The sequence below is a fragment of the Typopeltis vanoorti genome, chromosome 5 (genome assembly GCF_054136105.1).
Source record: "Typopeltis vanoorti isolate ZY-2024b chromosome 5, IOZ_Tvanoo_1.0, whole genome shotgun sequence".
Lineage (NCBI taxonomy): Eukaryota > Metazoa > Arthropoda > Arachnida > Uropygi > Thelyphonidae > Typopeltis > Typopeltis vanoorti.
In genome coordinates, this window is record NC_143553.1 from 166,863,518 (window position 1) to 166,890,439 (window position 26,922).

At 36.3% G+C, this 26,922-nt stretch overlaps 1 protein-coding gene across 2 annotated transcripts in view; it reads right to left on the reverse strand.

The window, feature by feature from the left end:
• Positions 1 to 26,922, reverse strand: part of LOC150107038 (tumor protein D52-like) — a 127,383-nt gene that overhangs the window by 50,040 nt on the left and 50,421 nt on the right. For both annotated transcript variants that reach the window (XM_090393393.1, XM_090393392.1), the window contains exon 3: positions 14,253 to 14,401. In XM_090393393.1, the coding sequence (XP_090249519.1) occupies positions 14,253 to 14,401 (149 nt within the window). The remainder of the gene's footprint in view (positions 1 to 14,252; positions 14,402 to 26,922) is intronic.

A 26,922-nucleotide genomic window follows, 5' to 3' on the forward strand; every position in this document is an offset into this window, starting at 1 on the left:
CAAGTAGCCAAAAGGTGTCACAACTTATTATTAATGCATTATGGGATACTAAGACAAGTGATGTGACGTCACATGTGAAGTATATAAGAATTGCCCTAGTCCTGAAAATACTTCAGGTGCAAAATGTTTGCTTACATTTGGATAAAGGATTAAACTAAGTGGAAAAACTCAACTATCTCTAATCCAGAGTACTTTAATAATAAAGTGCGACACATTTTGGCTACTCGTATATGAAAATATGACTTCTGCATTACTTCACCTCTGGGTCTGTCTCCAACTGATAAGACCTCAATAAAGGACAAAACCAGTCTGGGTAGTGACCCTATAATGCATAGCATTATACATATCTGCAAGGATGTGTTTTGCATTATGGGATACTAAGGCAAGTGATGTGAAGTCATTAGCTTTATATACATGTTGCCCCAGTCCTGAAAATACTTCAGGTGATACTAAGTTTGTCGCAAACTTTGTTTGCTACACTTGGATAAAGGATTTAACCAAGTATATAATTTCTTGGTATCTTTAATTTATCAAGTGGAAAAACCTCCAACATTATGGGGTTATTAAAACTTTAAATAATATCATAATTATTAAAACTTTTATAAAACAAGGCTATATTAATTATTTGAGATATTTTTGCTTTCTCCACAGAACTTGAGCATATTCACAAAATTTTCTTAGCCAATGGATAAGAAAGTCTTATGAATATGGTCAAGTTCACAAAATTTTGTGAACATCGAAAACATTAAAACCCCAAACCATACATCCCCTCCTCCTCTCTAGAATTGAGACTACATCAAAGCCATCACCATTCCATATATCCAAGGACCAACTGAAAAACTAACAAAAATCCTAAAAAAATATAACCTTCAAACCACTTACAGACCATATAAAAATTTAACATCTCTTATCCACTCCATCAAAGACAGCCACGGTCCTTAGACCTTCCAGGTGTTTACCAGGTTCCTTGTAGTTGTAAACTATCCTACTATGGCCAAACAGGTAGGACCCAACCTCAAAATTGCTGAACACAAGGACTATATCTGTTTCCCCCACTATAGACACCTAGGACTTGTCAACCATGCTTTGGACACCACCAATAGGATATGATGGAAGAAGTCCACTCTATTCCATCACAGCAAATACAAATGACTTTTCTTTGAATCTGCTCTTGTGTTAAGAAATTACTCTAATGTGAGCAAACTTTGGTTGCATAAAACTGTCCCAACTTTGGGAAGCAAAAACTGGCTGTCCACAGCATGGTTCATCCTCTAGGGACTCCCCCTACTTTTTAAACGTCGAAAACCAAGTGGATCAAGCTGTGCATTGCTCAGAAAGTCATTGGCATTATTTTTATTTTTTTAGGTCTTGGTACACTTCTGTAGCAGTTTTCCTAATTTAGAGTAAAATTTTATCACAGCCGTTTGCTCCATGATGCATCTTCTGACACACACACTCTTACTTCAATGGTTGCCACATGAAAACTGCTGCGTTGCCCAACTCAAAAGTTGCACATGCGATTACAACACACACTAGCGATCAAAACAATAAACACATTTGTTATTTTATTCAAAGGGCTCTCCTGTAAAGAATCAATCTCATTACTTAACAGACACACCGTGTGTATGTGTGTGTGTTGATATTTTGTTGATCTTAACTGTCAAGCAGGGTTTTAGTTTATATATCCTATATCTCTGTATAATTCTTTTAGAAGCACCTCTGTAATGCAATTGGATGAAAAACAGTATATATTGCCCTTCAGTCAGAAAAGGCCCAAGTTCAATTCTCGTTGTCATGAAACAAATTTTTATGTTTTTTTTTCCTTTTCAATTGAAGGTGAGTTAGCCAATCTCATCCAGAAGTAGGGTTATTTCTCCCAGGAACTCTAGTTTTTCATCCTGTGTAGAGGCAAATTGGCTGTGAGAACACATGCAATTTACATGTGTTCTCACAGAAAAATACTAGTGATAGTGGTGGGCAACACATGGTGGTGTGTGTAGTGATGATAGCAGTAGCAGTTCTGTGTAGTTTGTGGAGAGGAAGTCGTGGAGTAGAGTTCTGTCCCTTGATGAATCCTTGTACTGCTTGGAGGTTTCACGTAATAATAATAATAATTCTAAATATGAATAAAATCAGTCTTTTGTACAAAACACCATGGGCACAATTCTGTAAAAGTAGTAACTGGAAGCTAATCTGTTTATCTGGTTGATTGTTTAGATTATGCCAAAGCAAGTAAGGCTATGAGGTGAATTATATTATGTTGTCAAGTGAATGGTGGAAGTTGAATTTTTTTTTTTACATTTATAATTTTTAATTTTAATAATTATTTTTGTTTATAATTTATAAAGATATCATATTTGACCTTGCAAAATTATAACTCCTTTTTTTTTTATCAGGAATGGTTATGAAGAATGAAGCCAGAAACGAATTCTTAATTCTTTAAATGGGAAACAAACAGAAAAGAGTGACAAAATTTAAATATCTTGAATGCTTGTTAAATATGAATAAAATCAGTCTTTTGTACAAAACACCATGGGTACAATTCTCTAAAGCTAATCTGTTTGGCTGGTTGATTGTTTAGATTATGCCAAAGCAAGTAAGGCTATGAGGTGAATTATATTATGTTGTCAAGTAAATGGTGGAAGTTGAATTTTTTTTTTTTTTACATTTATAATTTATAATTTTAATAATTATTTTTGTTTATATTTTATAAAGATATCATGTTTGACCTTGTGAAATTATAACTCCTTTTCTTTATCAGGAATGGTTAAGAAGAATGAATTAAGAACGAATTCTTAATTCAGCACTTTCTTTAAACAGGAAACAAACAGAAAAGAGTGACAAAATTTAAATATCTTGGAAGCTTGTTAAATGAAGAATGCAACCCAAAAATGGAAATAAAATGGCAAGAAAACGTTTTCTCCTGATGAAATCAACACTAACTGCAATTTAAATTTAAAGTACACATGGTTAAATACTATGTATGGTCCGTACAGCTGAATGGTGCAGAAACTTGGACTTTGAAGACAGCATCGATAAAAACTTGAAGCCTTTGAGAGATGGGTTATACAGACAAATGTTAAAAATCCCATGGACAACAAAAACATTCATCAATTAGTACTGGAAAACAAGGAGAAATCATGTGAACTTTTAGATATACCATAAAAAGAATAAAAAACATGTATATCTTGGTTACCTATTTCTTAATGAAAAATATAAGATACTTCAAACTGATTATAAAAAGGAAGATAAATGGAAGAAGAAAAGGAAGATGATCTTGGCTGGCAGACATCAGACAGGCATAAGCTCTGAGGGATTGTTCAGAGTGGGTGAGGATCGCTTAAAAAATTTGCCAAGGTGGTTGCTGACCTCTGATAAGAGATGGCACTCAAAGAAGAAGATGATATTTACATTCTATAAATAAAATAAAATGCATATACAATATACATACATATATATATATATGCACACGTGCACATACACACGCACACACACACAGTATATATACCCACATTATATACTATTACAAACATTAATGCACTGTAGAAATTTAAATACAAATAAATACTTGATAAAGCAGATAAAACCTGAGTGGCTCAGGCAGATTATTAAAATGACTAAAACAGTGACTACACTCATTGACATAATGAGGGAAGTTGATCAGGATATGCCTTAAGGATAAAACTGAACACAGAACTCTCACATAAGCATGTCATCACCTCTCAATAGAAAGGAGTGTGTAAAATGACTATGGCCTATACAAAAGTGAGCAAGTACAACTCCCTCTTTATAGTTCAGGCTTGATCTGATAAAGCTAGTTGTTAGTCACTCTATTCCATAATGCTTGCCACTGGGATAAATTTTTTTTTTTGTTTTATCTGCCTATAATATCAGTATACAGGAGAGGAAGATGGTTGCATCGTGAAAAACAAGCTGGCTTAGCTGCAAGTATCTGAAGACTTATTTCCCCCTAATCTTAACATGGACTGGGATAAAACAGAGGTGAATGTCCAGATGTAGCCTCCATAATTGAAAAGATGTTAGATGTTTTTGGAGTTCTACACTTTTTATTGCCTGTAGAGAGCTCTGTGAGTCTGTATAGATAATGCACCTTTGGCAGCATTGTAATTTTATGTATTTAATGCAAACTCTATGGTATGCAGCTCAGTAGTAAAACTGCTATCAACCCAGTGAGATGAGTAAATATGCTGTACTGAGAAGACAGCTGCAGACACCACTAGAGCCTCTGATTCTGAACTATATAGACAGGCACAAAATCAGAGAATTTTGTTCTATGAGCTTGAAAGAGCTGCTGGTAGATAGCAGGAAGGGTGGAATGCTTGGGTAGGTAACTGCACAAAGAAACGCTGCATGAGGATATGTATGACTGCCAGAGCAGTAGTGTATGGCATCTGTGCAATGTTCTCTACAATGATATTTAGCACTTCTAGGAATGGTTCTGCCTGCAAACTAAAGGGATGTATGGCAGCATGATGAATACTGTATAAATTATAATAAATTTAGTTTAATCCTTTATCCAAGTGTAAGCAAAAAAGTTTGCACCTGAAAATATCTTCAGGACTGAGGTACAACACCAGGCAACTTGGAGCAAAGGTGGATCAAGCTCACATCACTCCTCATCTCAGTATCTCCCATAATGCAAAGCACATCTCCTTGCGGATATGTATACTGCTATGCAATAAAGAAAGGGCCACTACCCAGACCAGTTTCAATCTTTATTGAGAGGTCTCATCAGTGGGAGGTAGACCCAAACATGGAGATAGGCAGAAACAATAGGAGAGGTCATATTTACCTATACAAGTTGCCAACAAGTGTTCCACCTTATTATTGAATTACTCTGGATTTAGAGAAAGAGGTCGGAAATTTATTTTGCAACTTGTATAGGTAAATATGACCTCTCCTATTGCTTCTGCCTTAGTATCTCCACGTTTGGGTCTGCCTCCCACTGATGAGACCTCAATAAAGGTCGAAACTGGTAGTAGCCCTTCCCTTAATGCATAGCAGTATACATGTCCGCAAGGAGATGTGCTTTGCATTATGAGAGATACTGAAACAAGGAGTGAAGAGAGCTTGGTCAACCTTTGCTCCGAGTTGCCTGGTGTTGTACCATCTTACCTCAATTCTGAAGATATTTTCAGGCGCAAACTTTATTTGCTTACACTTGGATAAAGGATTAAACTAAATTTATTATAGTCTAACCAAATGCAAATTAAACTTCCAACTGTATAAATTCTCCAATTATGGACAAAAACACAGTTGCTATGTGTGATGGTCCAGCAGGTATTTTAACTTGGTTGCATATAATGTAGTTATTGATGCTGAAGTGACAAAGATAGTTCATTTGCATTGACATATAAAGACTAGGAATCTGTGAAGTTTGATATGCTCCAGCTGCAATTCTTATTGCTTGATGGTGGATAGTGTTCATCCATTGTAGTGTACTACTTCTGACAGAGGTATAGACTTGAGACTCATAACAAAGTTCCAATGTGATAAGTGCATAATACAATCGAAACAAAAAATATCTGTTGACACCCCAAGAGGTAACAGCAAGGGTGAATGCTATTCATCAGTCTATGACACTTCTCTTGCAACTTGTACATGAGGTAGAGAAGTAAGATTTTTGTTAAATATGAACACCAAGAGCTTGGCTTTAGTTCCAACTGAGATTAAAGTTTGTCCCAGTCTTAGTTCTGGATCAGAGTGAAGACCACACTTGAGCAAAAATGGGCATGAATAGTCTTCTGTGGTGAAATCCTAAACCTATTTTCAAGCACCCACTTTTAAAGATGATCAATAGCTTACTGCAGCTGTCAACGACAGCTGCAGATGGTCAAGTCATTCACGTAGAGTATTACTTTAGTTAAATGAAGTTGTTCAATTAGTAACCTTGATTGCAAAAAGCATGACACTTAAAACTGAACCCAGGAGGACTTCCTCCTCCTTGATAGGATTGGGAGAGTGTGGTTCCTGCTCAGACTTGAAAGATTGTCAGATAAAAGTTCTTGATAAAAAGATGGAGGTTCCTTCTGAGACCAAAGTTGCATTGGTCTTTCAACATTCCAAGCAGTTTGAATACTTTTTCCATATCAAAGAAATTCATTTGAAAGCAATGAGGTTTGTTGTGAAGTATCTGCAGAAGATGCTCCAAACTTTGTTCAGAGCTTCCTTGGCTGCTGTGCAATCAGCATTCCACCTTGGTTTAGAGAAAACTGGAAATGGACCAGATGTTTTAGGTACTGCAGTTGCAGCAGCTTATGTAACAGACTCTGTGAGATGATTCATTGCAACACTGATAGAAAATGAGCTAACTGTCGCAGATGTTAGCTCATTTTCAGTCAGCTGGCTCAATTTCCCATCGTGATATTCACAGTGCAGCACATGGTTGTCCATGCAGAAGGGTGGGTATCATGGGAAAACAATCACTTCAAAACGCAACATCATCAGTTTCTCACTTAAACATTGGGAAGAGAGAGGATGAGTGAACAGTTATATTGATAACAGCGAATGTATGGGTAGGCATATGAAAGAAAGGTGTTGCTTCCGGTTTTAAGATAGAGAGATTATTGTTGTAAAGCATATACAATGATATACTATGGAAAGGCAGCAGTAGATGATATTCGACCAGAAATGTTCGAGTATGGAGGTATAAAAGTCTTGCAGTGACTGCACTGCATAGTTCAGAAGGCCTGGACAGAGGGACGAATTCCAGATGATTGCAATAGAACTCTCATAGCACCCATATATAAAAAAGGGAAATAAAATTGAATGCATGTATTACAGAGGTATTTCCCTACTGAGTATTCTTGGTAAGATTTATGCAAGTATACTTGAGAAACAGTTGAGAAGGATTGTAGATGGGAAGCTTGGTGAAGAACAAGCTGAATTCAGGCCAAATAGAGGTTGTCAAGATCAGATTTTCACTTTACTACAAACAGTTGAGAAATCATGGGAATATAACAAAGATCTGTTATCACCCATATATAAAAAAGGGAAATAAAATTGAATGCATGTATTACAGAGGTATTTCCCTACTGAGTGTTCTTGGTAAGATTTATGCAAGTATACTTGAGAAACGGTTGAGAAGGATTGTAGATGGGAAGCTTGGTGAAGAACAAGCTGAATTCAGGCCAAATAGAGGTTGTCAAGATCAGATTTTCACTTTACTACAAACAGTTGAGAAATCATGGGAATATAACAAAGATCTGTATTTAAGTTTTGTAGATCTGGAAAAGGCATATGAAAAGGTGCCAAGAGAGAAGCTATTGAAAACACTACAGTAATATGGTGTCAATGGGGTATTATATCAAGCAATATTTAATTTTTTAATTGTAAGTTGTAAGTCAGCAGTTACAATTGAAGTACAGGAAGATGGTTTGATATTAAATCTGGTGTCAGACAAGGATGCACATTATCCACTCTGTTATTCATTATCTATATGGATCAAATTATGAAGGAAAGTGGTATTCAACCTGATATCAAAATTGGAGATGTTAATATCTCTTTGCTTTATGCAGATGATGTTACACTTCTAAATAAATCCGCTACAAGTCTGCAATATTCCCTGACTAAATTGAATAACTGTTGTAATAAATTTGGTATGAAAATCAGCAATAACAAGACAAAGACAATGAAAACAGGCAGAAACTTTGAAAATATCAACTGCATTATGAATGGAGAACTTATAGAACAATTAAAACATTTCAACTAGTTAGGTACAATTTTTAATGAAGATGGTAAATTAAATATGGAAATAGATAACAGAATCAACAAAGCTGGTATGTGAGGAAAACTGAATAAATTTATATGGAATAAGAGAGAAGTTTGTCAAAACACTAAATTAGCTGTATATAAGATAGTGTTCAAACCAATTTTAACTTATGGATCTGAGAGCTGGGTTAGAAATAAAACACTTGACCAAAGACTAGAGACTACAGATATGCATCAGTGGCAATATCATATTAAAAACAAGGATATTTGGAAAGAACTTGATTCTTTCCTAATATCCTTAATATCCTATATTAAGGATATTAGGAAATTTCCTAATATTCATTGCTAGCATCCAGGAATGTGTTAGCAGAGCTAATCTCAGGTGGTATGGTCACTTAAACAGAATGCGAGAGGAAAGATTAGCAAAACAAGTGTTCTCTACCAGGTTGGTAGGAAAAAGAGCCAGAGGAAGACCAAGATATAGGTGAATTGATATGGTAAAAAGTGACTTAGAAGACAGAAATATAAGATCTGATAATGTTAGAGTCTTGACAGGTAAGAGACTGATTTGGAAAAAAATTGTAGATAGGAAATTAGTAATGATGTAAGTTTTTCATACAATACTATCATATCTTATACAACCCCTTGAGAGTACATGTCAGGAATTTTTTGATGATATTGATCCTGGAAGTGATTTGAAGGGAAATATTCAGTTATTTGCTAATGATGCATAATATTCAATCAAAATTACTATTACAAGAGCATACAGAATGATTTAAATAGGCTGATGATATAGTTAAAGGATAATAGATGCCACTCGATGATTGGATATAACACTTAATGTAGCACTTTCTTTTTGACTCATTTGATCAGAGCTAGAGCTGGCAGTGAAGTTTTATGACCAGATGCCCTTCCTGACATCAACCCTCGCCATTTATCCAGGCTTGGGACTGGCACCTATTGGGGCTAGCTTGCCCCCTTCGGTGGCTGCAATATGTGAAATGACATAGCAAGATAGGAAAGATTCACCCCTAGCCCTAGAATACTCTAATAGCATTTGGGGTAAGGAACAAACAGAGAAGAGAAGAAGCAAAGAAAGAAGGAGAGAGGACCAGTCTAAAAAAATACCTGAGGAATGGAGGGAAAGTACTCTTGTCCCCATCTGCAAGAGTAAAGGAGGATGCCCAAGACTGTAAGAATTACAGAGGAATAAAGTTGATGTCCCACACGATGAAAATCCTAGAGAGGGTTCTAGATGGAAGATTGAGGAAGGAGGTGGAGATTGCAAAGGAGCAATTTGGCTTCATGCCTGGTCGATCGATGACAGATGCTATCTTTAGGTTACGACAGATGATGGAAAAGTTTCAAAAGAAGCAACGGGAGCTACATCTGGTATTTATTGATTTGGAGAAAGCATATGATAGAGTGCCAAGGCAAGAAGTCTGGAGGTGTCTGAGGGAGAAGAAAGTACCAGAGAAATATGTCAGGTTGGTGCAGGAGAGAGATGTACAGAAATGTGAAGACAAGAGTTCGAACATGGCTGGGAGAGACAAAGTTTTCCAGTGACAGTTGGCTTGCATCAAGTGTCAGCATTAAGTCTGTTCCTGTTTAATACTGTGATGGAGGTGAGAGAAAACGTGCCTTGGACTATGTTGTATGCAGATGACATCGTGCTGTGTGCAGAATCAACAGAAGAAGTGGCAGCTAAACTGGAAAGTTGAAGGAAAGTACTGGAAGAGAGAGGTATGAGACTGAGCAGAAGTAAGAGTATATGTGTTGCAAAGTGGATGGCAGCCAGGAGACAGATCTGGAGCTGGAAGGAAATGTCATCAGGAAGGTCAGTGACTTTAGATACTTAGGTAGAGCAATGAAAGAGGATGGCGAGGCTGAGAAGGAAGTGGAATGCAGGATACAAGCAAGATGGAAGAACTGGAGAGAGATGGCTGTAGTGCTATGCCATAAGAGGGTACTGATCTAAAAGGCAAAATCTACAGGACAGTAGTGAGACTAGCTATGACATATGCTATGGAAACTGTGGCCCTGAGGAAAAACAACATCAGCAGGATGGAGGTAGCGGAGATGAGAATGCATAGGTGGATGTGCGGTGTGACCAGAAAGGATCGTCTGAGAAATGACTATGTAAGGGGAATAACAAAAGTTACAAACTTAGGAGTAAAGATATACAGGAGGCAAGGTTGAGATGGTTTGGTCATGTGATGAGGAGGGAGGAAGAGTATGTGGGAAGAAAGGTCATGCAGATGGATGTGTGGGGAGGGGGGGGGAGAGCGCAGACAGCCAAAGAAGAGGGAGATGGTGGTGGAGGACTTCAGAATGAAGAACTTGGATGTGGCTACAGTCCAAGACAGGAGGTTGTGGAGGAGATTCACCACAAACAGCAGCCCTACTTAGGTGGAAAAAGCTGCGGAAGAAGAAGATGCCAGTTTAACACGTTCGCTGCCAACTATGAGTATACTCGTAGTTGGTATATGAGCCTCGCAAGCCAACTACGAATATACTCGTATGTCGATTACCGACCTCCTATGCCAAGCACGAGTTAGCCCGTAATTTTTAAATCAAATTACGAATGGTACACTTTAACACAATTTTCCACGCACAATGGTGGTTTTTATTGGCACACAGGACAATAATAACGTGTTTCCCATTATTTATTTATTTATTTTTATTTTAATTTATGCACTAAGAGATTACTCGTAGATTGGCGTATGAAACAAAATTCTGCCTGATAAGCTGGCTACGAGATTACTCATACTGCCCTTGAAGAAGTGAAAGTGCTTGGTGTGCGATAACAAACTATGCCTGAGGAGCGTGGCAGTGAACTTGTTAATGTAGAAAAGGGTCAAGTTATGCATTCTGGAATCAAAAGATTACAAGACGTGTGCTACATTGACAGAACTGTGCTCCAGAAAATTCATGAAGTAAGAGATTTGGAGTTGCTAGACACTGCAAAAGTGAATAAAATAGTTCATAGGATTGCTTGGTTATCAAAGATCATGCTAACAGACAGATAAGGAAGTTATCATTCTTTATAAATTTTAATATGATCATATTTGGATTACCAATTTGGATCATATTTGGATTACCGGAGTTTCTTGGGAATAAGGATCCAAGAAATAATCATGCAATAAATACTATCTGTCATTGTAATGTTGTTCTTCAGATTTCCACACCAGTGCAGAATGAATTCTGGTACTGGTTTAGATATCTGGCTTTATCATTTTGCCATACTCTTCCTCCTATACATAAATGACTTTCTCTTAGTGTCTGTAAATTTGCTGATAACAGTACATTCCATTCCTCTTCAATAAATCCTGCAGTGCTCAAATTTCAAGATCTTCCATAGGCAATGTCCTAAACAACACATCTTTCTCACAAGAAAGGTTGTGCCTAAACAACCTTTCTTGTGAGTAAGCCTAAACCACCTCTTTGTCTTTCATGATATAACAGTTTTCAAAACACTGGTATTTTTTTAATGATACTTTTCATGTATACAACTGCTAACCCAACACAAAGCCAAATCTGTGCAATCTTACAATACACTTCTCACATTGGAATAATGCACCATAAATTACTCTAATACCTCTTGATGCCAACTAGAAGAGGGCAACCCCCCCCTTCTCTCTCTCTCCCACACACACACACACACACACACACGCTCACTCCACACCTTTTTCAAATGTTTGTGCCCTAGTCTTCTTCTTTATGGGTACTGGTCTGAAATGACTTCTTTTATTCCTTCACTTTTCTGTAATTTCTATAAATATAAACCATATATTATTGACAAATACACGTATGCTATAAATAAACAGCATATTCTCTATATATTGTATATATTTATTCAATTAATAAGCCTCTTGAAATACAAGCACCAGCTGGTCAACATCCATTCATAATTCAGATCAAGCCTCTCATCCTTTACTTTCATTCCATCTATTTCTGCCACTTGAAAAGACTCCGAGGAACATACCACCAGGTGCTCAAGAAACATAACAGGTTTTCTGTTTCTCTTTTCTTAGCATATTCACACAAAGCACTAATGTGCTACAGGTTTAAAACCCTGATGGGCGTGTGTTCAATTAACATATAAAATTAAAAGACATGCATGTACACTTCATAATGTTATACAGACTCTTTTCTTCATTAGTTAAAATTCATCAACTGAGTGTTCACATGTGAAAAACATAGCTTTTAGAACACTGCAGTATGCTTGGTTCTGCCTTGATGATGACAAACCAACAGTTTGAAATAAAAGCTCTAATCAATGACTCCCATAAGTAAATTATGCATGCATTTTTGGGTAGAGGTTACCCTTTTAAGCAGTGCAATACCAAGACAACTCTAGAAGTTAATGGTTTTTCATTTTTATGACTCGATCTTCTTAAAAAATTTTGCATCAAGGTGCAAAGCCAGTTTACCCTACTAGTATATATCAAAATAATGATGGATATTTATTATCCTCTCTTTTAATATAAAATGTTAAAAATAAAAAATATGAAAAAAAATTAAATTAATAAAAAAATCTTGAGCCAACACCCATGGTACTAATGTACTATCGGTTCACAACCTTTAAGTCACTGATCTCAATGTAGTATACCACATTCTTTCTTTTTCTCTAACTATTGCAGTGTTGTGCTACACTTACCTAATGTCATAGCATAACATCTGTTGGAAGAATGATATAAATTGCACCTTTTGTTAAGAAATGATCTAGGTTTGATTCTTGTCAATGAAACAACGAATCTTTACATTTTTTTTTGCCTTCTTCCCCAAACTGAAGGTGAGTTAGCCGATCGCATGGAGGTAAGAAGATTTTTTTTTCCTGCGAAACAAACCAGCAAGAACACGTGCATCAAAACACAAAAATACGTTTATGATGGACTGTTTCTTACAATAAGCCCTGAAATTCATTATAAGAGGCTTAGGTGCAATGCAATAAGAATAATAAATACCATCTTTCTTTTAGAGAAACTTGTGCCATGGTTTTATTAATTATTTACATGTAAACAAAGGGAAAGGTAATAATAAATTTAGTTTAATCCTTTATCCAAGTATAAGCAAACAAAGTTTGCACCTGAAGTATCTTCAGGACTGAGGCAACTCGTGGTAAAGGTGGACCAAGCTCTCATCTCTCCTTGTCTCAGTATCTCCCATAATGCAAAGCACATCTCCTTGCAGACATGTATAATGCTATGCATTAAGGGAAGGGCCACTACTCAGACTGGTTTCGACATTTAACGAGGTCCAGTCAGTGGGAGCCAGACCCAGAAGTGGTGATACTAAGGCAGAAGCAATGGAGAAGTCATATTTACCTATATGAGTTGCCAAAAGGTGTACCACCTTATTATTAAATTAATCTGGATTTAGAAAAAAAACAACAACGGAAAGGTAATAATTTATTAGAAGGCCATCTATTTCAGTCTGAAAATTACAGACCATCTTCAGTGACAAAAAACCGTTGATACAAGGAATGCAAACAATGCATTTATTTGAAACAGAGTGAGCCACGTGATGTTATAATTCCAGTAACATTATGTTCTAACTGAAATAAAGGTTAATCATAAATTAAAATAATGCATCATTAATTTTCATTTTATTTTATACTCTTATAATTAAGATTTTTCTCGGTTAGAACATAATGTTACCGGAATTATAACATCACACGGCTCACTCTATTTCAAATAAATTCATTGTTTGCATTCTACCTTGTATTAACTTTTTTTTTGCCACTGAACATAGTCTGTAATTTTCAGACTGAGATATACAACCTTATAATAAATTATTACACTTACCTCGTTCATGTAAATAATTAATAATAAATGGCATCATTTAGCTGTTTAACCTTTAAGTCCCATGAGCTAATATTTTCCCCATCTCCATCTTTACTGTTCTTGGAATATAAAGAGAGACTGACACATAGCTGCAAATTATAAGTAGCATGCCAGCCTGGTTGGCCAAGCAGTTAGCATTCTCCATATTCATTTTTCACCAAACAGGCTATGGGCATGGATGGTTGTGATTGTCTTCAGGTGGGAGAGAAATTTTACTGCTCAGCATGAGCTCACTTCCCTGTTTATTGGAGGTCTGAAGTGATTTTAAAAAAAATTCCATGTTTGGTCTCTAGAAGAGGATTTCCAGATTATATGAAAAATAAATACAAATATAAAAAGATATAATATAAAATTAATACAAATCCTTATTCCACCCATGGTGCTATACATTTATTAACCCTTCATGGGTGAGAGTCACAAAGACTAACAGAAGCAGAATTCACTTATGTAAAAAATATATTTTAATCACTAGAGAATGTTTGTTCAAGTTTCTTGATCATTTTCAATGCAAGAGTAGTTAAGACAGTAACAAAGTAAGTGCATGTTAGATTATACCATGTTACAAGTATGAGGAAACTTGTTCTGTAATTTCAAGTCCACAAAGCAAATGTGGCAAACTCTTCCAATTGACCATACTTTGCATAAGATGACTTTTAAATATAATAACTAACTTACGCAGTAGATTCCTGAATATTTCTTAGCCCTTGTTCCATATCATCACAAAATTCTTTCCACACAGTTATCCCCAACTTACGCTTCAGGTCTTGGGCACGACTGACTTTTGAAGACAATGCTTGTCTAAGAGTAATTATGTCCTCTTCTGTCTGAAATTATGTATTTTCAAAACCACTAAGAATTGTTTATAGATATCACTTTTGTAAATGGAAGAGCATCCAATTTTGAAATGTTAATCATCTTAACTGTTTTTTTAATTATGAAAGAAATACAGACCATAAACTTCCTATTAGCCATGTGTTTACACATCCACAAAACCTAGATGCATATTGTAGTTCTGGATAAGAAGTGAAAGTCAGCAATTATCTCCATTAGAAGGTGTGATAATAAACATTTTCTGTGCAAGTTTCTGGTCACAGACTTGTATGTGTGTCTGTGTGTGCATGTTCTCATTAGTGAAAGTAAATTTAATTTGATGGCAACATTAGCATTACCGTTCCAACACATTTGTCCAGCCACTGAAATTTAAATGAATTTGCAGTTATTTTTCATTTGGAGGATTTAATTAATTTGCTTAAATCTGCATAGCTACAAAACTCCACCATCTGTAAAAATTCAGCTGACTGTATAGATACACTCTAAACAAATATACCTCTGCAACTTGTTGGCCATGTCATTTCCCCCCACATGGAACAGGCTAAAAATAACTAATTAGAGTTTATTAAGGTGGAATGGGTTAGAGTAATATTGGAGTCATTAGAGAAATTACTAAATAAAATAAATGACATGATTAATCATATTTAACTCCTTCACATACTGGCTTCAATCATACTTCTCCTTGAACCCATTAACAAAAAGCACTAATAACTGACTATGGCAACCTATTCCAATCATTCGCAACTCTTGACAAGTGAAAAATCTAATCTTCACGTCATCTTTGATATGTCAAAGAGAGAAATGATATAAGTTATGATGTCGAGTAGTTGTCAGACAAAGCAAAAATGAAGAGTGAGGATGTAAAAATTGTAAGTCTCCTGCCACGCTATGATAGAGGCGATTTGATTAGGAAGGCGTTAATAGAAACAAATCAATACATAGATTTTTGTGCAGAAGGAATGATGTGGAACTATGGCCTGTATTTGTAGTGCAGTGAGAGCTTTGTTCACCGAGCATGCTGAAATACAAATTCAGGAAAACTTAAACAATTAATTATTATTTTAATGGCTAATATAGACTACTTTTGTTTAGGAGTGTCCCTTTTTTTTTACAATGTCACTGGCTCTTTACTCAAATCTCAGGGCATTACTTAAGTGTTATACAACTAATATATGAAAAATAACATAGGAGTAAAATTCGGACATACCTTTTTTTGGATGTTGTTTTCTGTTTCCATATCACCAGGATAAGGAGACAGAAAACAACATCCAAAAAAGGTATGCCAAAATTTTACTCCTATATTATTTTTCATATATTAGTTTTATAACACTTCAGTAATGCCCTAAGATTTGAGTGAAGAGCCAATAACATTAAGGAGTGCCCCTTTTAAAAAAAAGGGGCACTCCTAAACAAAAGTAGGCTATATTAGCCATTAAAATAATCGTTTATTTTAGAGGAGTGATATGGAAATTTTCCCAGAAATAATACCTTAAGCAATTAAAGAATGACCAACAGGTGCAGAACCTAGTCTCTCAAGTCAAAATATTGAATAGGATAGTCAATTCAGGAAGTAAAGGTGGTTGGGGACCTAAAGAGATACTGCAGTTTCTATACTCTAATGCCAGAAATATCAGGAACAAGGAGGAGAAGTTTTTGGCATCGGTTAGTGAAACCTCGTAAAAAGTTATAGGCATCATTGAGACTTTGTTAACAGCAGATGATGTAGTTAATGACAAAATGTGAAGGGTTTAGTATTTTCAGGGAAGAAAGAGAAGATAGAATAGGGGAGGGGTACTGTTGATGATAGGGCGATGAATTGCAGCTAAAAAGAATAGGAGGTAGGTAGGAGGACTGCTGTTCATTTGAAGCAGTCTGGTATGAGATCAAGGCCAAAAAAAAAAAAAATATGCGGTTAGTTGCTACTCTATGTCAGGTAGTTCCATGGATGATCTGGAAAGCATTCATCAGCAAATTAGTATGAGTGCAGGTCAAGTGATCATAATGGGTTCTTCAACTATGAAGATATAGATTGGAACAAAGAGAGATCACATGGCAGGAAGGAAATGGAATTCATACACCTACTAGGAGATAATTACTTGAAGCAGCACATGATGGATGAGGACTCGAGGTGCAAGAGTATTGGACCTGGTCATAGGATCAGAATAGCTATACATAACCAGGTGTCCAAATTGTCTTTGATTGGGGAAAGTGACCATTTCTTTATGACTTGGGAGATAGTAAAAAATTAGAAATATTCTGTCAAGAAGGGAATATGTGGAATTACAAAGCAGGTGATCACTACAAGCTTAGGAGAAAGCTCAAAGCTGTGCCATGGCATAAAATCCTACAATGGAAGGAGTATAAGAGATAGTTAAGGGAGATCTAGAGGAAGCTATATTATATTGTATACCTAAATTAAGGAGAGTTAATCAGGTAGGAATTAGATGGATGAGTAATATCATTAAGCATGAGCTTCAGAAAAATGAAACGCTGTAGAGGGTATATAAGAAGAAAAGTGACCTGCAAACTAATGAACAGTATACAGGTCAGGAAGAAGGGTTACAAGTGTGGTAACGAAGGCAAAATCACATTATGAGAAGAAACTAGCTGAGCAGGCCAAGGGAAATCCCAAACAGTTATTTTGCTAAGTCACAAGTAAGAAGATTGACTATGGAAGAATAACCTTAATGAGTGCTGATAGTCACTACATAACAGAAGCATATAAAATACTTGGGATACTGAGTGACCACTTTACAAGGATATGTCATATAAGAGAGGTTAATGCTGTAGCATATGTGACAGACACTGATGTCGGAACAGGTGGACGAATTGAAGGTTCTTAGGATATTGCAGAATCTCAATGAAAATACAGCTGTGGGATTAGATGGACTATCAGCTCAGGTTTTGCAAGAATGTGCAAGGGAACTGACAATACCTCTGACTAGGCGCTTTAAGTCTCAGCTATGGTAGTGTTCCAAGGAAGTGGAAAGAGGGCAAAATAATTCCCTTGACAAGTGAAGTTTAAGCCTGCAGTATCAAATTATAGACCAATCGGCATCTTAGGAGTGGTTGTAAATAGTAGAAAATTGGTAAAAAAGAGAATTCCGGAATGGGTGGATAGGAATATACTTTATGTTGGATGACATGGTTTTGTGAAGGATTGGTCATGCCTTGGTAATTTACTACCTTTTTATAATGAAGTGACAGCTGAGTTGGATAAGGGATATGGCTACACGATGATTCTTCTGGATTTTACAAAGGCATCTGACTGAATACCACATGGAATTCTGTTACACAAATTAGAACAAATGGGAATGGATATGCCACTAGTTATGTGGATAAGTGGGTGGCTGCTGCAGAGATATCAAAAAGTGGTATACAGAGGAGCAGAATCTGGTGACTAGTGGTGAGCTGCAAGGTTCATTGCTAAGACCACTAGTGTTTACTTTGTACATAAAGGAAATAAGAAATAACTTGAAAGGAAATATTCAGTTGTTTGCCGATGCCGCAAAATCAGTAAATTAATAGTGAACCAAGGTGAGTGGAGAGTTAGCAGGATGATTTTAATAGGCTATCAGTATGGGAAAAAGATAACGGGTATCAGTTTAATATGCAGAAATGTCAAGTTATGCATTTTGGGATACAAATATTACAAGCTGTGTATCACAATGAGGAAACTGTACTCTGGGAAACTGATGAAGTCAGATTTGAGTGTAGTACTAGACAGAGAACTGAAGTTTAAGGACATATTGCTAAAATAGTCAGGATAGCTCACAGAATTTCTTGGTTATTGAAGAAACATACTAACAAGCAGATAAGAGAGTTATCATTCCTCTTTATAAAGCCTTGATATGACTACATTTGGATTACCTGAGGATGAGGAAGTGATGGAGAGAATCCAGTGACTAAGATGGTGAGTGGTTTATGGAATGTTCCTTATGAGGACAGATTGAGGGTGTGTGAACTGCAAAAGTTGGTTCATAGGCAAAAAAGAGAGGGATACAATAGAAGCATTTAAGAAGAAATGCTTCATCACTTAGCTAGAAGGGGCAGAACAAGAGGTCATCCCTGGAAGTTGAGTAAAAGTGTGGTTAGTTGTGGGGTGAGGACTAGACATTTGGAGAGTTGTGAATGTATGGAACGGGTTGCCAGAGTCAGTTGTTAGCACTTCATCTGTTAATGGGCTCAAGGAGAGGTATGATAGATTATGTGGCTAAATTGGGTCTCTTGTGATGAGTCTTCGGACTCCATGGAGGTGCCTGTACAATAATAATAATAATTTATTTTTATAGTATATTCAAAAATTGACTGTAAATTAGAAAAGCAAAAATTCTGTGCACCATCCAAAAAGGGAGCTGAGAGGGAACGTTTGTGGAAATCTTTCACACTGCACAAAACATTTAACTGAATTAACTTGTTTTCATAGCTGCATCTCAAATAGTGACAGTGATTTTGAAGCAGTATGGCATGAAGGGTATGGTGGACAGGATGAAATGTTTAGACAAACCGGTCTAGCTAATAAGAAAAGGGTGATCATCATGGGGCAATTTCAATTATGGTAGTATAGACTGGAATGAAGAGACAGCATCTGTAACCAAAGAGAATGAATTTGAGCTTTTGAGGGGCAACTATCTTAAGCAGTACGTAACAGAGGCTACACATAGATCGAGGGTTTTGGATTTGATTATCTCATCAGAAGATATCATTGTAAATGAAGTGAAAGTGACCATGAAGTGATCATTTGGGTGGTGGCCAACCATATCAGGACTTGGTAGGAAAGATTTACATATGGAACCACAAGGCAGATGATTATGACAAGCTCAGGAGGCAGCTTGCAGAGAGAGCATGGAATAAGGAATTGGATGCGAAGGAAACCAATGCTGCTTGGTCCCTACTCAATAACTATCTGGAAGAGGCAATGACTGAGCATATTTCAAAGGTCAGGAGATTAAATAAGATATTAAATAAAATGAATGACTGAAGAGGCAAAGCATGCAATCTCAAAGCAAAAGGCATTGTGCAGGCAGCACAAGATGAGTGGCAATAATCAGTTACATGAGTACAAAGAGAAAGCAAGGAAGGCAACTCACTTGGTAAGGGAAATCCTAGGGAGTTTATTTGATATGTGGCTGGTAGAAGAAAAAATGATTATAGGAAGATGTAGACAATAATAATGGGAGAATGATGAACACCTAGGAGGTATAGTTGAAGTGATAAATGAGCAATTCATTAATATATTCCATCCTTATGAAAGTAACATAATGCAGAAATTAAGAGCAGTGGGAAGGGTGGAAGAACCACTGATGGTAAGTGAGCAGGAGGTATATGAGGAATTGAGTAAACTTGGTGTCAGCAAGGCTATGGGACTTGATGGTATATCACCGTGTGTCTTGAGGAAATGTTTCAGTTAGTTAACAGCAGCTTTAACTTACCTTTTTAACATGAGTCTTAGATTGGCTCAAGTTGTTCCAAAGGAGTGGAAAGAAGGCAAAATTGTTCCGCTTCATGAATGGGATGATAAGACTAACGATATGAATTATAGGCCAGTCTGCTTGTCTGGAATTGTGGTCAAGGTGTTGGAGAAGCAAGTGAGAACAAGGATTCAGAACTGGGTTGACAGCAGCAGAATTCTCTTTAACGGACAGTATGGGTTTGCTAAAGGAAGATCATGTTATAGCAATCTGATTATAAATAGGTGACAAGGTGACGACTACACTGGAGATGCATATATCTTAGTATATTTAGATTTTGCAAAGGCTTTTGATAAGTTGCCACATGACAAGCTAGTGGTCAAATTTGAACAGATGAGGTTGAATAGTAGATTATGTTGGATTGGCTGTCTGATAGGTATTTAGCAGATTGTGTGTGGAGGAGTGATATCACAGAAGAGGGAAGTCACTAGTGGTGTGACCTAGGGATCTGTTTTGCAGCCAGTTTTGTTTAATTTTTATATACTTGGAAAATTCTTAAATGGCAATATACAGTTATTTGCAGATGATGCAAAGTTGGGGAGAATTATGAGTAGAGAAGATGTAGCCCATCCAGAGGACTTGAATACTGTTTAAATGGGCAAGTACAGGGTGTTCGGGATAAATTTGACATATTTATAATTAATTATATTTTTCCGTAAGTTACATGTATTAACACACACTTCTCTTCATTTAAAAGTTTGGACCCTTCTTCATTCATATACAAGATGTCAGAAAGGATGGATAGCTGGAACCCACCTGAATCATGGAAGAGAATAACTTGTATCATGATGATTCGTGCCCGCCATCAAAATAAGGATATTACGACTGCTGCCCAATGCTCCCTGAATACAGTAAAAACAATCAGGCATGAACTAGAGACTTGCAATGGTGACTACGAGGATGTAGCAAGAAGAAAGATCCCTAGCAGACGATCTGATTGCGTTCGTACAGCAGAATTCCTCGCAAATCTGCAGGAACAGGTGTTGAAGAACCCTGGCATTGGAATTCGGGCTTTGTTCGTGGAGTTGCTAACTGTAGTCAAGCCCTGGATAACAAGGGTAGCCAATGGTAGGCCGTATGTATGGCAGCAGGATTCGGCCCCTTGCCACACCTCTGGGAAAAGTCAAAAATGGTTGTCTGAAAATTTCTACGACTTCACCAGTCCAAATGTTTGGCCTCCAAACTCCCCAGACCTTAACCCCATGGATTATTTTGTATGGGGCGCAGTTGAAAAAGACACCAATCGCACTTCCAGTAATACAAAAGCCCAGTTAATGGATAAAATTAAAACAGTTTTTGCGGCCCTTCCCAGGGAGACTGTAGCATCAGCTTGTTCGAGGTTCCGAAGCAGAATTGAAGCTGTGATCGATGCTAATGGTGGTTATTTTGAGTAAATCTTGTTGATAGTATTGTAATTAACTCTGCCTGTAATGTTTTTTTGTCAATTCATAAAATTTAATAGATACAAAGAAGATTTTCTTTTTCCTTACGAAACTGTCAAATTTATCCCGAACACCCTGTATATGGGGGATGTCAGTTTAATGTGGCAAAGTATAACATTGAAGAAGCAAAGATGGGATTGGTGAGGATATCTTAGAGGTGGAGATGAAAGATCTGGGGGGGGGAGTAATGGTAGACAGAGGCTTGAAATTTTGTGGACATTTTACTAAAATTATTCGGACAACACAGCAGATTATGGGAATGGTGCAGAGAACATTGATATGTCAAATTAGGGATGTTATGATTCCAGTGTACAAAGTGTTGATCATATGGATTACTGTGCACAGATTTGGTTTTCACCTGGTTTCAAAAGGATGGGTTGTCGGAGAGGGTTCAGAGCTGATTAACTAAAGTTGGTTTCTGGTCTCTGGAATATGGAGTATGAGGAACTGAGAGAATGCAAACTGCAGAGCCTAATGGATAGAAGAAAGATGGGGGGAGGGGGACACATGATGAAGACAAAAGTTGGTAATGGGTAATTATCAGATTAATGTGAATGAGATTTTTCATTAAATGTCAGGAGACAGGGGGAAAACAAGAGGCAGAGGCCATTACTGGAAGCTGTATAAGAGTGTGAGCAGGGGACGAGAAGTCAATTTTTTGCATGGAGAGTGGTGGGCAATTGGAATGCATCACCTGACAGTGATGAGAGCAGAGACAGTAAATGCATTTAAGGTAGGGTGAGCTGTGCGTGTGAGAGTGGGACCTACCGATGAGTCTCTTGACTCCATGGAGGTCTGATAATGATAATAATCTCAAAGTTAGTTACCTAAAGTAAGAAACTTAACTCCTTGCAGTATTCTAGGTAACTCAAATGTTAGTGATATTAGATAGACTAAATGCATACAAAATATTTTATTTCTATCCTTCCTGTATCACATAATTTCAATTTGTTGTTAATGGTACGGCAAAATAAGGTATACTTCCATACTGTAATATATGAACTAAAAATAATAATAATATGCTAACTCTTTTATTCCTCAAAAGGAATAGGCCTTCGCCTATTCCCTTTGGGGTCGAGTTTTTTAAACCTCTAACTAGGAAACTGGATGGGGGAAGGACAGTCAATCTTCACCCTCAACAAATCAGATAGCTGGCCCAAGACTATCAGTAATTTTAATTGGCCCCAGGAAGAGAGTATCGCAGATAACCGGTGCCATCTCACAGCCCATTACCCTAATGCTACATATTATTGTATGGAACAGCACAAATCCTATGGTCGATTTTCCTGAGTTTCTGGGAGGAAGAACCCTACCTGCCCGTGCTAGGAATCAGTCAATGAAAAGCTTAGAAAAAATTCCCAAATCAGCAACTAGAACCAAACTTAGAACAGCATTTCTTCAGTTGACCTAGTACTATGAATGCAAATACCTTTTCTACAGGACTACACATGCTTATATACATGAATTTTATTATCTTCAATAATAATAGGTTACTGATAAGTGAGATGAAATGGTCAATTATTTTCTACACATAAATACTGTGTGACAATCAATATTTTTATGCTAATTTTGTTTAATTACACAGGGCATTTTGTATGTTCTTGAAGAAATTGATTCAAGATCAATATTTTTATGAATCAATTATTTAATAAACTAATCAAATGTCCAAGCTCAAAAACCATTACTGAGTATTCTAAATTAAGTTTTGATTATGGTTTATTCATAATACTAGTTCAAAGAATGCTTAAAATTCTGTAGTCCTAGGATTTTTCTTTACAGAGAGCAGTGCATAAATCTTTGAAATTCAGCTTTCCAAACTGCTCAGTACAAATTGAAATAAACAGTTATAAAGCAAACTTATATATCAGCTAAGTCCTCTGTGCAACTAAAGCAATAATAATGTCATTCCTCATCTTGTGTTTTAACTTTGATTCAAGACAAGCACCATCAATGCAAGAAGTATAAATGGAAATTAAGTGAAATTGGAATTGCTAGTTTGACATAACTGGTATTAGTGAAACAAAACAAACAGGTAAGACTCTTCTAAATAACACATACCAGATGTTACATTCATGTAGTAATGATCAGAGAAAGGCAGGAGTAGCTATGGTTCAACCTTAATAATCTTAAATGGCAGAAAATATCAAGTAAAGTGATGTGGAAAATCAAAATAGAGAACTGGACATTAAGACTTATTTGTGCCTATCACAATCCAGATTTTCAAAATGCTTCATATAAATGAAGCATTTCGAATAGTTTAAGGCATGTGATAACATACTTTAAACTATTCACATTTTTTTTAGATCTACAATACTTAAATACAAATCCATATAAAATGTGATGATTTTTAACTCATTCATCATTTTCCTTTTGCTCTCTTTTACCTTACGGTGTCGAGATTTTATTAATCATCGGACCTCAAACCATTCGCAGCATAAGGTGATCAGCCCTACACCCCATGTATGCTATGTCCTGCAGTGTTGAGTTCTCAAGGCCGGTTTGCCTGCTTTGTGGGATGAAAAACCCAGGATAAACTGGGAAAAAACTCTACTGTCCATGTCCGGCTAACTTGGCTATGGTTGAGGAAGATCCTTCAGCTTCTCACGTCACCAATGGGAATCGAACCTAGGACACTCCTTCCCCAGGTATATGCGTGCGCACAGCCACTAGGCTAACCGCACGGACTGATTCTTAACTACTCGCCTTAAAGTGAAAAGATGATTCTGACAATCCCTATTTGGTTTGAACTCAGCTGGTTCTCTCCAAGTTTATCTTCTATAATTTTTTTTATCCTCTTCTCAAGTATGCTTGCATAAATCTTACCTTGAATGCTCATTATGAAATATATTCACTTTTATTTCTATTTTTAGAGATAGCACTATGAAAGCTCTATTCTAATCTATGGAAAATACCAGGCCTTCTCAATTATGCAGTGAAGCAAGTATAGAAACTTTTATACCTCCACATTTAAGCATCTCAGGTTTATGATGTTTTTTTTTTTCCCCTGCCTCAAATATATGTATTCCCGAGTGCATTCCTCTTGAATGTTTTCCACCACTGTTCTGTGACTTCTTGCCAAGTAATCACTTCAGACATCTAATATATCTCTTTCTTTATATATATCTTTATATATATTTATCTTGGGAAGATTTTGGTAAGAATATAGAAGATAAATATTGCTAAGGTTGTAAAATGTTCTAGAGGCACCTTCCTGATATTTACTTCTACATTCTTACCAAACTCATCCCAAGATTTTTATTTAGCTACTTTTACACACTATTATGCTTGTTTACATTTTCCCTGTATTCTGTCAGAGCACATGCTGACTTACTTGCTAGGAATTTTTAATACTTTTATCACTGTATGCGTCCCTGGTTGAGTCAATGTTTTCTACAGAATCTCCAATACTTGTTGCTTGTTTTTAAACATTTTCATTTTTAAAAAAATCATATTTGTATATTTTAATCCAGAATTTGCCTCTGAAGGTTGCTCCACTTGTATTTTCCTTTTCAATATGAAATTGTTGCATAACCTGGATAAGAATTTGTCTATAGAGACAGATGAAATATCAGCCCATTTGCATAAGGAATGTTCAGCCAAACTGGCTAGGCCTTTCATATGTTTGAATAACTTGAGTCTCAGCCCAGTAATAATACCACAGGAATTGATGGAATGCATAGTTCCATTGTACATGGTGCTCTCTCTCTCTATCTACAAACTCAAATTCCTCCACTTCTTCCTTTGTAGAAGCTTCTGTAGGACCACAGTGCCCAATTCCATATTTTGATGCATAAACATAGGACTATTTGAAACTGCCTGCAATTCAAGATTATCTTTAAGTTTGGTGTTGAATATTATGGTTACTCTTTCCTTTTTTTTGGTCACTACTACCTGAATATAACCTCTTGTAGTTGTTATTTAGAAGAATCTCACCTGTTTTTCTTTTCTTTCTTTTGATAACACTAATTATGTTGATGTGGTGCTTCTCTAATTCTTCTACTAGTTCCACTTCTTTTCTGTTCGTACTTCTTATACTAATGATGCTTATTTTCTGGTGTTGATGAGTTGGAGTTTGTTCCAGTACCTGAATTTTCACTATCTGTCCTGGTTCCTTAATGAAAACAGCTGAAGATTTGTTTACCTGGGTGATACCCTAGCATGATATTCTTTCATTTTGTTTTGATTTAAGCCAATACAAAATCCAATCTGGTCAATTAAATACCAAATTGCCATTGCTTCTTAGTTCATTCAGTATTCAGATAGATAACTACTAAGATGCACTATGAGAATGTGAAGATGGATATTAGGTCAGAAATTCAAAGTCCATAAACTCCACATTCCATAAAAGGTTATGTGGAGGGCTCATTCCAGTTATCTAGCAATGATCCATAAGCAATAGCTCAACTTGTGATTTTTGAACTTACTAACTTCCACTGATATTAAAATATTGTTTCTTTAGCTGACTTTACTGATCCTTGGGAGTAGAGTTACCAAACTGTCATTCTAATTTACAGCTTTAAGAGAATTTTTCAATAAACTGCATTTAGTATAGAGAGGGAAGGGAGCAAACAAGCTGTTGACAGATTAATAACATGGTTCATTATCATTACCCCCCCCCCCCCAAAATATTTTGTTTTGAACACATTCAAAACAAAATATTTGTTTACGATTACTCTTAATTCCTTTAATCTACAAAATTGTTTCATTCATTGAGGAAAAAAACAGATTTGTAAGCTAACTGTAACTGAAGACAAGTGAAATCTGAAGTCTCCACAATCATATCAAGATTATCATACTGGACATGTTCCACAGGAAGGATTATACAGCCATATAATTTCTTCATAGGAATAAGTAGAATGGATGTACAAATGCTGACTTGGTTAGACAAGTGAATAACATCTCTCCAACCAATAGGATGCAAGTTCAAATCCCACTGAGACATGGAAGTATGCTGACATCTTTAGGAAGTGTATGATTTTCATCATCCAATGTAAGATCACTACTATTTATTGTAACTGGGAAGTAGCTTGAAAACCAGTTCCATGTTTGGTATCTAGTTCGAGAGATCAAATATGGGGGAAGCAAATAATCTAACACAAGAGACAAGTTATTGTAAGGCATATTTCCTACTTTCTGTGGATGGAATTAACATTAAAAAAAATGCATGTGTGTGTGTGTGTGTGTGTGTTCACGCATACACTTTGAGCTGAAGGATATTTATTTTCATTATGGAGAAATCGAGATTACAAAGTCAGATTCAAGAAATCAACAAATAGGTGCTATTTGTTTGGCTTATGCTAAACCAAGAGCTTCCATTTAAAGCCTATATTAGAGAGCATTTTGTTTTTTCATGAGGAAAAAAATTTACAGCATTTCTATCGAGCAGAGAAACATTCAGACTGATTTTACAAATTCAGGTTACTAGTCTACTTAGATGTTGAACAAGATTCTGTCAATGAATAAAGTCATTCAAAAAATGACCATTTGCATTTGAAATGTAAAAGTAAATTCCTCATATGGATATCCTAATCAAACACAAGCATCAGTGAATGAATGAGTGAGTCTTGAAGGAAAAATGTTTTGCGAAAATCAAAATTCATA